The 16,199-nt window shown below is 38.0% G+C and overlaps 1 protein-coding gene across 1 annotated transcript; it reads left to right on the top strand.

Annotated features, from left to right (window-relative positions):
- Positions 1 to 9,012: 9,012 nt before the first annotated feature.
- Positions 9,013 to 9,913, top strand: LOC6502602. Its single transcript, XM_001965850.4, is given in 3 exon segments — positions 9,013 to 9,386; positions 9,389 to 9,538; positions 9,541 to 9,913. Coding segments are annotated over 3 exon segments (756 nt in total). The 5' UTR covers positions 9,013 to 9,139; the 3' UTR covers positions 9,900 to 9,913.
- The last annotated feature ends 6,286 nt before the right edge of the window (positions 9,914 to 16,199 follow it).

Genomic DNA, 16,199 nt, shown 5'->3' with positions numbered 1-16,199 from the left:
TGCAGGTTCAGCTTGTTTAGTAAAGCTTTACAGAAATTGTAGATAGCTATTTAATTGAAGAAAATATTGAATCCAAAATTAAAACATGATACATACACATAATTAATTAATAATTAATGAATAACACTGTCCGACAAAAAGAAAAAAAACGAAATACACTTGGGAAACGAGATAGTGTAGGTTGTTAATCTGGTCGAAGAGAACTCAAAAATATTTTTTTTATATTTTTGGAACCCTCTTAAAAATTGCTTCAAAATTCCTGAACGCGTTTTTTTCAACCGATTGCAAAATTTTCGGTGTTTTTCAATAGTTAAATGTTGTAGCTTTTGCAAAAAAAAATATATCTTCGATTTTGTTGAACAAAAAGGACAAAATTTTTACACATGAAACTGAAGTTTTCGACTTTTATTCGTGTTTTTCGGATTTTGATGCCAGTTTTTCGGTACAACTTACAAAAATTCGGCCATTTTTGATACATATCAATGTTGTCCCATTCATTATGAATAAAACGAGATAGTTTCATCAAAAAAAAATAATGAAAATTGGTGAAGTTATAACGCTATTCCTAAAAAGAGTTAATTCAACTTAGAGTGCGCTCCGGAGTACCTGTGTGTATAAGACAGGAATATGCTCTTCTTCTTATAGTGCTCCCATGGTTTTATTGACTTTTTTTGGGAAAAGCGTTATAACTTCAACAATTTTTATTATCTTTTAATGGAATTTGTCTCGTTTTATTCAGTATTAATGAGACAATATTAATATGTGGCATAAATGACAGAATTTTTGTCAGAAGAAAGCAATATACTCTTAATTTTATACACATTGTTTCTCCGAAGCGCTCGCTAGGTTGAGTTGACTTTTTTTGGGAAAAGCGTTATAACTTCACCAATTTTCATAATTTTTTGACGAAATTTGTCTCGTTTTATTCAGAATGAATGAGACAACATTGATATGTATCAAAAATGGCCGAATTTTTGTAAGTTGTACCGAAAAACTGGCATCAAAATCCGAAAAAAACACGAATAAAAGTCGAAAACTTCAGTTTCAGGTGTAAAAATGTTGTCCTTTTTGTTCAACAAAATCGAAGATATATTTTTTTTTCAAAAGCTACAACATTTAACTGTTGAAAAACAGCAAAAATTTTGAAATCGGTTGAAAAAAACGCGTTCAGGAATTTTTAAGCGCAAAAAAAGTCCCGAAAAAACGGATTTTTTTAAATAAATAAAAATTGGAGGATTCCAAAAATATAAAAAAAATATTTTTGAGTTCTCTTCGACCAGATTAACAACCTACACTATCTCGTTTCACAAGTGTTTTTTCACTGTCGCACCGTGTAATTAATTAATAATTATGGAAATTAAACTTGTCTGTGCATTGAAGTCTTGTAATAAGTAATAAGACTTCATAAGACTTCATAAGACATAATAATAAGTCTTGTAATAATAACGTTTTACACGCTAAGTGTGCCGGGTTCACGGCCTCAGTTTCGGATGCTATTTTACGTAGGTCTGGTCTCCACTTTGGCTGTAACGGTCGTGCTGTTCAGGACGAAATGAGATCGTTCATGAGGCAGACTACAAGTGGATTCAAGGAGTTGAATAGCGGTTTTCGTAAAATCAAAGACCAACTCTGTCCAGAGAACATTTTCACCTTCCACTTAATCCTCCTGAGTTCCACCTCACCTTCCTGAGTTTCAAAAAACTAATGTCTTCACTAACACTGACCTATCAGAATACTAGACGGTTACGTAGAAATCTTCCCAAACTTTATTCTGATAGTTCTTCCTTTTCATCTCACATTATTGTATTTACAGAAATTGATTAAAGCACTAACCATACAACATATACACTTCTCATTGCATACAAAGGAAATGGACGCAAAAATTTCTTGCGACAGGCCCCCGGAGGCCAAAGAGAGAATCTTACTTTCATTCTTACGCTTAAATTCTCTCTGAACGTTTTTGGTTGTTCAGTCGCCGAGAGGCGCATCATGCTCCGCGGTTTGAACTGATCTTTATATGTAAGCATGCAACACCTATATAGTTCAATAATATCTCCGTGCCACCATGACTCTGTTAACCATTCACTTCTTATAAGTAAACTAAGTCGGTTGGGATTCCCAACTGATCTTCTTATCGGGATTTCGAGCTACTTATCTGGGAGAACCCAACGTGTCTTCTTTAAAGATGTTCCCTCGCGTTTAGTCCGCGCCACATCTGGGGTGCCCTAAGGAAGCCATCTTCGATCCTTACTTTTTACACTGTTTATTAACGACTTGCCCCTTGCCCTAACTAATTCACTTGTGCTTATGTACGCTCCGACGTTTAGCTTTGTCTTCAGAATAAATTCACTAGCGCCCATTCTAGACTTCAAACCGATTCGGAGATATCTCAAATTGGTGTTTAGCAAATAACCTTAAATAAGCTTAATGAATCGAAATATTAACTCATGTCATTTTATCGATCGACTCCTCACCAGGCTATGTATTTTCTCTATGGGAACACCTTAGAACGATTAACTCAGGTTAACGATCTGGGTGTCCTATTAGATTGGAGACTTAAATTTACCAACCATTTATCTACCACCATGGCTAATAAAGCTTTGGGTGTGCTTGGTTTTATTAAAAGATGGTCAAAAGAATAATGACCCGTACATTTTTTTTTGGGGAGTGGGTTGTCTTGGTTTTTTATGAATATAAAAATTGAACCTCGTCTTATTAATTCGGCCGCTATAAAAACGCTGATAGCTCAACATTAGGTGACCCCGACGTGATCGCGCCCGAAGTTCAAGCAGTTTAATTGCCCCAGAAACTGAAAAAAACGGCGGTACTAAAAACAAACATCTCTTAGTTTTCGATTTGCATCACTCGCGCAGGAAATTTGCGGGATGGAGTCTGGATGAGGAACTATTGGATCTGCTGCCGCAAGTCAGGAAAGGATGCTGCGGAGAGGAGAAGAGGTAACCTGTGAGGAGATGGAGGCGCTGCATCATAAGGTGAAGGCTGCAGCGCGGAATGAGGATTGCACCATTATGGCGCTGGAGTCAGTGGAGAAGCGTTTGCGTGAGCGGTTCACCGCGCTTCGAGAAGAGTTGGAGGAGCTTAATTTCAGCGAGATCGAGAGTGAGCTGTATTGGAGATTCTCGCAGCTGGCGACTGATGTGCAGATGGACATTCAGGTGGAGTTTGCCAAGCACTCTATGAGAATCGCTGCCCACTCCACACTTCTCGACGGTGCCGGTGTCGACAAGCCAGCCCCCTCCTTGCCACCGTTGCCGATGCCACCATTCAGCGGCGGCTATGCCGAGTGGCCGTATTTCTGCGCCCTTTTTAAGACCACGATTGACAGCCATCCTCACCTAACAAAAATGGAAAAGCTCCGGTGGGTCATTTCATGCATGCGGGAGTCTGCCTTGGAGACGAGGAGAGCGTTGGAAATTACTAACGCGAACTACGATGTGGCCCTTGACCTATGCGCAATCGTTTTAGTAATCGGCGATTAATTTTCTAGTCTCACGTCAACGAGATCCTGCAGCTTCGTGTGGGTCTGTTGCTACGTTGAGGGAGCTATCGGATCGGTTCAATGGGCATATGCGGGCTCTCATGAGTTCCGGATCAGCTGCCGAGATCCAAGGATGCTTGCTCATCCAGATTGTCCTTCAGAAGTTGGATCCTGCCACAAAAGCCAAGTGGGAAGACACTATCGCCGGAAACAACGACAGCCTATCGTCTTGGGAGTCCATGGCACGATTCTTGGAACAAAGGTGCCGGACTTTTGAATGCGTCGACTTTCTTTGGGTGCGTATCCACCAGTTAACCAAGTGGGCCGAGGAGATCTTCCAATAACCGATCTTCGTGCATGATTATCAACGCCCGTCTAGCTCTATGCGTCCTGTGTGGTGTTTTGGCGCACGCGCTTCCTACTTGTCCAAGCTTCATTGCCTTGCCAATTAGTCAACGGTATGACGAAGTGCGACGGCTGACCCGCTGTTTTGTATGTTTGGAGGATAGTCATTTTGCACGCGAATGGTCAGCTTTCCATTGCCCAACGTGCAATCGCCGACATCATGCCTTGTTGAACAATTGATAAGGCTGTCCAGCCCTTATCAATTTCCCACCACTACTTGTCTTGATTTCCGCTGCTGGTGTTGCCGTTGCTACCCCACCTTTCCAGTTAATCACCACGGTCTTGACGCAGGATCGCCCCTACTGAAGTGCTTCTGCCAACCGCCCAATATCCTCATCCGTGGTCGATCAGGTGCCTTCCTGCCTTGCAGAGTGTTATCTGGACTCTAGTTCAAAAGTTCACCTTATCTCATCGCGGCTGGAAAGTCAACTTTAGCTTCGTCCCACCAAAAGCTATGTAGCGGTCGCCGGTCTCGGCGGCACTGAATTTTTTACGGATGGATCCTCCGTTAATGTGTGTGTGAAGTCTCGTATTGTGCGAACCTTGAGTGTCTCATATTGGGGACTGTCAGCCCAGCTTTAAAATGGATATTTCGAAATGGAAGATTCCTCACGAACTAGCTCTGTCTGCCACAAATAGGCTAATTAGAATATTGATAATTTTTTTATCTGCAGCGGCTTCTCTTTTGTCTCCCAGATTCGCATGCACTTTGTTGTCATTTGTAGGCGCATGCGCTTTTGGGAGCTTTGGAAGAGCTTCTGCGCCAAAGTTATTCTTCTTTTTGTTATATTTTTTGGAGTTGTTATTGATGGGCCGCCTTTTTTGTTTAATAACGCGGAATTAGCTCTCAATAAATTGAATATAAAAATTGAACCTCGTCTTATTAATTCGGCCGCTTTCAAAACGCTGGTAGCTCAACAGTCATACTGATTGGCCACCACGTGAAAAGATGATCTACAGTCTGAGACCGTCGAGTTGCTGGGGATCGAGCTGATCGATTTATTAGCCGCTTGTGTGACACTTGTTGACTTCTCTTTGCGTGAAGTTGCTTAAATTTACGTATTTAAGTGCTTTCTTTATAGCTATCACCTCGTCCCGGAAGAGGCTGCAGTGAAAAGGTAGTCTTTTAGGAGACCTAAGCTATCGCTAAGTTTGCGTCCGTCAGTTTAAAAGCTAAGTGTGCTTTCTGAGCCAGGGGTTGGATGCCACATTCCTCTCTACTTGGAATGAGTGTTCGAGAAGGTGCTTGTGAATATTGCTCGGGAGTGCAGTAGTCAGCAATGTTGGGGATTAATGGCTCATTTAGTAAAAAAGGGACTCTCTTGTGTTGAAGGGGCTCCATTAATGGGTTTCTCCTAAACTGATTCGCCTTTGCCTATTCTCTTTCAGCTAGTTCTAGATTAGGAAGACTGAGTATAGCATTCAGGGCTTCGTTAAGAGTGCTTGCTCCACGCTTGACCTTTCATAACTTCTTGATGATGATCTTCTGATGTTCCACCATACCGCAGTACTGGTATACAATAGTATATACAATATACAATAGTATAGGTCTGACGGCTTGGGTTGAGCATGGCTTGCCTCGATAAAAAAGCTTTCGCTGTCTTCTGCTTGCCCCTCTACTAGATTCTAGGCGTTCCGACCTTTCGTAGGCCATGTAGGATGACAGTATTGAAATTAACGCGGTTGGAACGCGTTAGCTGCCGCGTTGTCTGTGTCGCTGTAATTATGGAGCAGAAATATGCGTAGATGTTACTTAGCTAAGATGCAGGCTCTAGTTTTACTTTCTAAGCTAGTAGCCTAGTAGCTAAAATTTTTGGTCGCTTGACTGTCGATTGGTCGATTCACAGTTGAGAAGTTATCAACTGCTAATTGAGCCTCTAAAGCATAATAAATCCGCTATCAGTGAGGTGTTTCTGGCGAATAGTCTCCAGCCTACTCAGCCAACACTTATGCTGCCGCTCATATCTCTAGACACCCCAAGGGCCGGACCTGACCTGACCGTGGCATTGCTTCAAGTGTTCCCAGACCCAATAATTCATACCCCCGTAACAGTCACCAAACAGGGTAATCAACCGTCCGGACCCCCGGTATGACCTGAGCTTCCAAAATTCAGCTTCCGAATATCTCAGTATTAACAAGAAATTGTCTGATATATCCTTATGGCATCAATTTAAGTAACCTATTGATAAAAATCCCCTTAAAGGTCAATCAACAGGGTTATCAATCGTTCGGACCCCCGGTACCAACTGATGTGGCTCTATTAGTTACTGCGACACCAAAACCCTTACAGGTGATTTCACCGTCGAAACATACATTTGTTTTCCATTACTTCTAGCACTTCTGATCCATTTCTTGATACGATTTGTTTCGTCAGTTTCATTTAGAGAAAATTTTCGTTTCAAAACATCAGCTAAGTACGGGGAAGAAAAAAATTACCAAACCTGTGGTTGTGCACTTTTGTCCACTGTTAGAGCAACTGACCAACATTCTACCTTATCTTCCTCAGCTGCAAAAAACCAATTTCTTTGACTAACACTTACCTATCTGAATACTAGAGGGCAATGAAGCAAACTTCCCAAACTGTATTCTGATAGATCTATCTTTGCATCCCACATTAAAGTCTTTACAGAAACTTGGTTAAAGCCGAAGATCTTCTAAGATTTTCCTAGTAAGTACACCACTTTTCGACGTGATAGAACATTTAGTTATTAAAAACTTGGGATCCAAAACATTTCATTTACTTAGGATCCAACGAAGTTATATAACTTTTTAAATACTGCTTACGTAAACTGCTTAAGCTTGAAAACTTATTTGCGAACACTGATAATTGGGTGATCTCTTTGCACAGTTTTTTTAATCAACGTATTCACCTGTCACCTGTTACTTATAATATCCAAACCACCAACCTGTGTATTCGCCAGGCCCCTATGTATTAGTAGGCTGTGTTTGGAAGAACTGCGCCTAGGCTGTGTTCAAACCTCTTATTAAACATTTTAATCTATCTAGCTTATTGAAAAACTAATCACTCCCCATTGGGCAGACCTTTGTAGTTCAATTATATCACCGTGCCAGCATAGCTTCATGAAGCGCCGCTCCACCACTACGAACTTATTGGAGCTAAAAATTTTTATAACGGATAGGTTCCGGAATGGCTTACAAACAGACGTCATTTACACTTCAGTAAAGCATTTGATTCTGTTAACCATTCGCTTCTTATAAGTAAACTCAGTCTTTTTTGTTTCCCAACTGATCTCCTTATCTGTGTTTCGAGCTATTTATCTGAAAGAATCCAAAGAGTCTTCTTTACCCCAGGGAAGCCATCTTAGATCTTTACTTTTTACATTATTTACTAACGATTTTCCCCTCCCCGTAACTGAATCACTTGAACTTATGTACGCTGATGACGTTACGATTTTTTTTGAGTATAGATTCACTAATGCGCAATCTAGACTTCAATCCGATTGGGATAAATTTAAAAATTTATATTTAGCAAATAACCTAAAGCATAATGGATCGATATTTAAACTCATGTCATTTTATCGATCCAACCCTTACCAGGCTACGTACTTTCTCTATAGGTACACCTTTGAACGATTAACTCAGGCTAATTAGATTTGAAACTTAAATTTACTGAGCATAAATCCACCATGGTTATTAACCATTGCTTTATTGCAATGGGTGCGCTTGGTTATTTTAAAAGATAGTCAAATGAATTTAATGATCCGTACATAACAAAAACGTTATATACATCATTGGTATATCCGATTTTTGAGTAGGGATCAATTTTCTAATAAAAATGTAAATAATATAATAAAAGTAAAAATGCAAGGTTGTGCCATTTCCGATCGTAAAGTTACATGGAAGCTATATGATATACTCGCCCGATCCTTAAGAAATTTGGATATAGTCGACCCATCCCAGGCGTTCCAACTTATAAACTGCCTGCAAACAAAAGATGAACGTATGCAAAGTTTCAACTCGATAGCTTTAAAACTGAGAGACAGACAGCGTAGAAACAGACCGACGGATATGCACATATTGACTCCGAAGGTGATCCTCATCAAGCATAAATATTCTTTATAGGGTCGGAGATATCTCCTTTACTGCGTTGCACACTTTTGACCAAAAATTATAATACCCTCTGCAAGGGTACAAGGGTTATAAAAAGTTATAATATTGTTTGGGGCCAAGCAATGGCTTGTTATCTATACTTGTTTGTTTTTCCCAGTTTCGCTGATATTTTTAAAAAAATTTTGAAAATGGAATTGCAATTGATTGGTTTGGACAGAATCAAAAAGATGGTAGCGCTAAATTTTGGTGACCCCGAACCGATTTTGGCCGTTTTTGTTGCAATATTTTAAAATGGCAAGCATTTCCGGAAAATTTTTTCTTGCAGTTACATAAAAATGGATTCTTGAACAGAAGCAAGTTCATCTTTTGCCGCCAGTAGAGAGAGGATGCTACGAAAAAGAGCAGAGGTTACCTGGATGAAAATGGAAGCTCTCCATAACAAAATCATAGCTGCATTGCGAAGTGAGGACCTTGGTTTTGACCTTGTAGTGTGTGGAAAAGCGGTTTTATATAGTTTAACCACTCTTCAGAAGAGGTTAAAAAGAACTGAATATTTGTGAAATTTTACTTAACGTTCTGTGTGCAAAATCGACCCAAGCCCCAAAGATATTAGCAATATCGTTTACTATCTTTACTCCTTGACTTGTTAGGTATCTCTTATTACTATGATATCGACCTTGACTTATATTTCCCTACTCCAAAATTTTTCAGGAACAGCGAAGTGGTAGAGTGGTTCTCCTGCCCTGTTTTTTTAACTGAGTTAACCCGAACCACAATCGCGGGCGATGCAGGTGCTACAAACAAAAACAAAACCCTTTAAAACTACGTCCCGGTTAACTAACGTCCCGGTCTCGGTTAACTAATCACTCGCGACTTTTTTTAGTCTTGAATCAATAACCCAATACTTGGGGAAAATAATTGAATAAAAGAAATAAATTTTTTTGACTGGGTACTAAAAATTATGGATTTCTTCAAATTTGGCCTTGAGGCCTTTGAGGCCTTGGAGACCTGAAGCTGATCAAAAGTAGGCGCCTTTTTACTCAAACAAAGTAAACTGTACAATTGCAATAAAACATTTGAATTACAAAATTGTATCGTTCTATTTAGTTTTTAATACATTTTAGAACTAAGTTTCAGCGTTGGTTATAAAAAATATGATATACGATGGCAGCGATGGATAATTTCGAAACAAGCTCAGACATATTTTCCCATTTACTGAAGCGACACCAGTACAAATATCCTGATGATGGGGCACATAAAAAGTGGAAATTTCCTCAACTATTTATAATTTTTGCCTCCGGGGATATTAACCAAGCTACAGATGCAATTGTGAAAGATCTAAGTCACCCAATTGGAAGCGGATTGATAGCAAGCGTTCTCATAGAAGAGTATATCCGGGATGATATGATAAAAAAATCCGTACAAATTTAAAACCAATGGACGAACGGTTGCAACTTCATCCAAATTATTTAAAATCTGTAAAGCTTATTGATCGTATGAATTGCTCAACAATACACATCGAGGAGTTTGAAGAAGAAGATACAAAAAAACAGTACGGTCATAGAAAAAGGGGTCTCCAATAGTAGTTTTAGACTTTCCTCAATACTATTTTGGGAAGTCACCTACGGCTATAACTACTCTGAGTACTTTTAGAAATCTTGATGAATTATTTAAGCTTTATAAAAGGGAAAGGTTAAGTTTTGAATCTGTTTCAGTTTGGTCTTCTAAATTGTCTCAGTGTTTTGATGTGGTCACGAGAATTCCGCAAGGTGTAAATTGGACGTTTAACTGTAAAAATATATCTACAAAGTCGCCACTGCAAGTTACACTGCCAAACTCAGAAGTCTCTATAATGCAAAATATACATTTTGAGACTCTTTCTACTCCTGGAAACGTAAAGACGATCGCTTTTCCAATCAAATAAATCTTAAAAATAAAGGTGTATCTTTTTATTTATTTAATCTTAAATTTTTGAAGATAAAGGAGAACCAGTATTTCCCAGCAGTTATTATCGTTCAATTAACTCCTATTAACTCCATTATTTTCTTATAATCACACCAATTTTACCAATATACATTAGGGTGGGTCGATTGAAAAATCGCTTAGGCACATATGATTTTTGGATTCTAGGGATCAAAATAAGAAACTTTGATCAAGAGACCGTACCTCTAAAATGAATTCTAATGTCCCTCGTTTTAACGTGAAGGAAAAATCTTGTTTTGACCCATTTAGAGTGCCCCAATCGAGTCCAAATGTATGAACGACCCCCACTAACTTTGGAGGGTCGACCCACCCATACCCCCTGTGGTACCCCCTGGGGCCACCAAGGGACGAAAAGGAGGAGAGGCGGTGGGCGGAGCAACAGGTTTTGAGTTACATTTTCATAGCATACTTTTAGGTGCAGTGATTTTGTGATATTTTTGTAAGGGAGAATCCCTCCTGTGGGATCCTAGGGGAGTACCACAAGCATGGGTGGGTCGACCCTCCAAAGTTGGGGGGTCGTTCATACATTTGGACTCGATTGGGGCACTCTAAATGGGTCAAAACAGGATTTTTCCTTCACGTTAAAACGAGGGACATCAGAATTCATTTTAGAGGTATGGTCTCTTGATCAAATTTTCTTATTTTGATCCCAAGAATCCAAAAATCATATGTGCCTAAGCGATTTTTTCACCCCCTACAAATCGAACCGCCCTAATATACATATGTTCGTCCGTGGACAGTTATGCCTCCATTATCCTCGATCTTGGACTCGCTGTAGAAACGGTAGGTCCTGAAGTCGTAGTCAAAACAAATTGAAGGCCTGACTAATGGATTTTTTTAGATTATATTTTTTTCTTTCTCTGACCACTTCCTTCATAGACATTTGCAATTCGACCTTGGTGAAGTTTTCTTGTGGTGCTCTAATAATCTTCTCTCACTAAATTGCTCAAAGTGCAAGGTTATGACGTTTAATCGTAGCATGCCTCATGTCATTGCCTAATTTGCCTAATTCCTAATTATAATTAATTTTAATAATATTTGTATAAATAACAGATAATTGTTAATTGTTATATTCAATAAATTTTTCAATAAATTTTGGAAAAAAGCGATCTTATATATAATGCTTCATTGCATACAAATATTGTGACAAAATTAAAATTTTTTTGAGGAATTACAGACTTTCAATTTTGCTTTTCTACTAGATTCTAGCATTTTTTGAATCTAAACTAGAAAGGTTAGTTAAATTAAAAACTCAATGCTAAATTGTACCACGCAATGGAAAATTAGTTTGGACTCATGGGGCAAAAGGCTACTTCACCTGGTGCTAAAAATGCAGCCACTCCCACAAATTCTACCAACACTTGGAATAAGAAGGATACCTTGGCCCATTACGTTACATTAGGCACTGCATGGCTGTCCATAGGAAGAAGGGAAAGAACCATAACTGAAGCATTGTGGGACATGCATCCAGTTGTGCTGAACTTCAAATTCTTCCTACCTTAAAACCTTTTCCCATTGGTAAATTGGCGACTTGGTTGGTTGAGTAATTGGTAAATTGGTTGAGCAACCAACAACGGCATTGTGAAAGTTTTCGTTGATTCGCAGAACTTGAAGCCCAATGATTTAGCTTGTGCGTGGCTGGTTAAAAAAGATTAAAGACACAGTAATACCCTGTATATATTGTAAATTTTCCTGGAACCCTGTATATTTAATTGGAACTAGATTTGTCTTTTAGATGTCAAAGCCTTTAAACTCTTTAACTAGAGGCAAGAGTATTTGTGCTTGTGGAAACATGGCTCAATGATAGCTTCAGTTCCTCCCAGTTCTTTGCATAACTTGTACCAAGAATTGTGGGAAAATTGTGATGCATCGAATTGTATTTACCCATTGAAAAGAGGGGCGCAGCAGTAATTTTGTTTTCGCGCTGCTCCATCTGCGTACGTACGGCCCACCTCCCGCCAAACCGACCGAGGGACACTGCCGCATGACGTACAATCCGAGTCGTGGAAGCACATCCTAGTCAATGGATGAAAAGGTTGGAACTAACGAGAAAGAATTGCTGTGCTCTCGTAAGCAATTACCAATAGATGGTTTTAAAATTAAAGCTGAGCAAAACGATATAATGCTGCAGAGGCCATTATAGTTCGAACATAAACCCTTAAGAGGGTTATGTAGGGCATAAGCCGAACTACCATGGCTAATGAGGAGAGGACTGACATGTCGAGTTCTTCTATTAGGTACGATAAAAGTAAGACGATAAAAGATTTCAGACCAATCAGTCTATTATCCTTCCTACTTAAGACTCTAGAAAGAGTCATAGGCCTCTGTAGAGTTAATAAATTAATAATAGATAGATTAATGAAAAATAGAATCTGAAGTTATTTGGAAGTCTAGTATAAGTTAGCATAGGGCGGAGCGGAAACGAAAGCCCATTTGCGCTTCTTGTGAATTCGCGCCGCTTCGCCGCAATTGATAAGCTAGGCTTAAGCTTATTATTGAATAAAGATCGAATTACATCGAATTATAGTCGAATTATAGCCGAGTGCACGCATTTTTCTTTCTCGTGGTTTTTTAAATGAATAATCTACGCAGCCACCCATTTTAGTTATTTATCATGAAATTTGTGAGATAAAATAATCTCATTAAACAGGGGACTAAAACTTTATAAACAACAAAAAAAGAAGGAAAACAACCACATTTTTATTCAAAAACTGGCCACTGGCAATTTTTTTATTTAGCAACTTTTAGCAATTGGACGATGATTCATCGTCATCCCCATGCCCCGCACCTGCATCGACTGTACCAAGAAAGTGGCAGCAGTCGAGACAAGACAAATTAAAATCCGTGTTGCGGTGTTATATTGCACCCCCTTCAATTTTTGGCGCAAATGTACTTTAAAAATAGTCGAGCTAAAGTGAATAATAAAAATTAAAACACATATGTATATTATTCTACAATCTCTGTCGCCCCTCCTCGTTCTCGGTGTTGTAAATAATTGCCAAATAAAAAGTTAAAGGGCAGCAAAAAATTATTTTATATATTTTGTGCATACATTATTTGGTATACATACAAATAGATGCAGCGGTAAACTTATCGTTTTCTCTTCCCATCGTTATCCTCTGTTTTATGTATGCACGTATATGCATTTTTTTGCGCATTTTGTTTAACAGAACGCCAAGTGACGCGCTCCCCTTCTTCTCGGTTGGGTATATTGTTTTTGGTATCGTTGGCGACCAACTATTTTTTAGATACTCAGTGCCTCTACTATCGAATTATTCGACTATCAGTTAATTAATTAATTACACAGACAATTTCTAATTTTTTTTTCTCCACTGAAAATTTTAACTGCCTTTAATAACCTTTTCAATTAATTTTAATAACCTTTCCAAAAATTAAAACATGGTATAATCTACTGATTTCAATAAGAAGAAAAAAACTTCCATTGGAAAATGTTTGGGAAAAAATCATAGTCGACCAAAAATTAATGTAGAAAATCGAAGATTTAAACTTTGGATGTTTTTTTTATGTCATTTTTTAGTTTTAGTTGGTAAACATACATTTCAAAAATAAAATGTACATGAAACTATGATGGTCAATACCATAGGTGTACCGCGGAAACTGTTGGTAATGGAACCCATGTTTGTTCTGGACTTTGTTTCAGGGTACCCTAAAGGATATAGAGAGGGTTAAATTATGCGTGGACATTTTTGCTGTTGGCCTCTGTCATTTTCGTTTTCGTTTTTTAAATTATTAATTTATTAATTTTAAATTAATAATTATTATATAATATAATATAAAATTTATATTATTTGAAAAAAACTGTATTTATTTATTGAATATAACAATTAACTGTTATTTATACAATTATTAAAATTAATTATAATTAAGAATTACGCAAATTATTCTAATAGAAAATCAATCAATTTAAATTGTATTACATCAAGGGATAATTCAGGGGAAAATAAATGTGACAATAGATTATAATTTTTACAGACAACGCAAAAAGGATAATAATCCGCAAAATTAGATCTGCAAGGGGTCGGAAGGACCTGGTTGACCTGATTGGAACAGAAAAAAGTATATTTTCCAGTAAAAGTTTCGAGTCAATTTATTTTATGATTTTAATTTGATTTTATAAAGGAGCATGGCCCCAGCACAAGTACGACGTGCCTGCAATGGTAGCAGGTCTAATAACTTTAGCCGACAACGATATGGTGGAAGAAGACCATCTGAGTACCAGTTTAAATATTTTAAGGCAAATAAAAGAAACTGCTCTTGCACTGATTCAATACTTCTATGATGAGCCATATACTGCGGACTCCAAACGCATGAACAGTATTCCAGGATCGGTCGAACCAAAGAGATATACAACGTTTTAGTGGTGAAGGGATCATCAAACTCTTTTGACCAACGCTTGATAAAAGCAAGTACTCCTCTGGCTTTATTAACTGTTACAGAAATATGTTCATTAAACGACAGCTTGTGGTCGAAAATAACTCCAAGATCATTCATTAAGGAAACACGGTCTAAAAAGTAATTCCCAAGTGAGTACGAGATGACATAAGGCATGCTCCGATTAAACGTCATAACCTTGGACTTTGAGCAGTTTAGTGAGAGCTAATTAATAGAGCACCAAAAGAATACTTCATTGGGGTCAAATTGCAGATGTCTATGAAGGAAGTGGTCAGAGAAAGAAAAACAGAGCTTGACATCATCAGCATACATAAGTGTAGTAGCATAGCTCACGACACTAGGTAAGTCGTTAACAAAGAGGATAAACAGAGAAGGTCCTAAGTGACTGCCTTGCGGAACACCAGATGTTACTTTTATAACATGAGATGTGGTGTTCTTGATCAAATCCCGCTGCGTACGATTCGATAGATATGAGTCATCCACTGTATGATGTTAGGAGAAAAACCCTTAAGATAAAGTTTCCGGAGAAGAAAACGATGATTAACACAATCGAAAGCTTTTCTAAAATCGGTGTAAACTACATCGGTTTGCATTCGTTTTATTTTGCCCTTGTGGACGATCGAAATGAATTCTAGCAGATTGGTTGTTGTAGAACGATGTTTGACAAAACCATGCTGGGTGGAGGAAATTATGCTTTTGCAATGATGTTGCAGTTTCAATGTAACCAGTTTCTCCAGCAGCTTGGGAATCGCAGAAAGTTTAGCAATACCGCGGTAGTTATCTATAAGTTCTTTATAACCTTTTTTATGAAGTGGAATAATAAAAGATTCGTTCCATCTCTTGGGAAGGCATGAAAGGTCCAAAGATAAATTGAATAGGTTAGTAAGAGGGTAGCATAGGATATAGGAGTAGTACCTGAGAATGCAGCTAGAGACATTATCAGGACCAGCAGAAAATGAGATATCCAAGGTTGAAAGAGCATTAGAAACATCAATATGATTAAATTTAGACAAGTAGATATTGTTTATAGGCCGAATTTTATAAGGGTATGTAGAATTTAAATTATAAGAATCGGACGAATAAGTTGATTGAAATAATGAAGCAAAGAGATTAGCAATACCTTGTTCTGCAGAATCAGAAATATTTTTATAAGGTAGGGAAGGAGGAAAAGACTGGATTTACGTTTCATATTGACAAAGTAAAAAAAGGAGCTCGGATCATTTCGGAAGTTTGCCTTACAATTCACGATGTAACGCTTATAAAGTTGATTATTAAGAATAATAAATTGGTTGCGAATGTAAAGAAGTTTGTCTGATGAAACAAAGAACCACACTTAAGAAACATTTTTTAAGCTCTAGATTTCCTGTTCTTAAGACGAGAAAGGTGTTTATTAAACCTTGGCGGTTTAGTTGATGAAGACGATGAACTACAGGAACAAATTTGTCCAACGCGATGTGGATTACATCATAAGAATAATCAGTACTGCATCAATAGAGTTAAAAGATGAAAGATATTCCCAGTCAATTCCAGGTAAATGATTGCGAAGAGCATTGTAATCCGATTTTCGGAAACATTTAGTACGATACTGTGCCTTATGGTTAGCATGAATATTAGGGCTATCAATTAACACCGAAATCAATAGTGTAGGATGGTGTACGTCCTCAGGAAGCGATAGTGGTGAAGACCGATTTACAGTCACAGAGGATATCCTATTACAGAAAATAAGGTCTAGAGATCTGCTAAGTGTGTTAAGGATGGGGTTAATTTGGAAAAGAGCAATTTCAATTAATGCATCAATAAAGTCGTTTTGACAACTGGCATACAAGGA

The sequence above is a fragment of the Drosophila ananassae genome, chromosome 3R (genome assembly GCF_017639315.1).
Source record: "Drosophila ananassae strain 14024-0371.13 chromosome 3R, ASM1763931v2, whole genome shotgun sequence".
NCBI classification, from domain to species: Eukaryota; Metazoa; Arthropoda; class Insecta; order Diptera; family Drosophilidae; genus Drosophila; species Drosophila ananassae.
The sequence above is the reverse complement of the archived record's forward strand: the minus strand, read 5'-3'. Positions and strand labels throughout refer to the sequence as shown.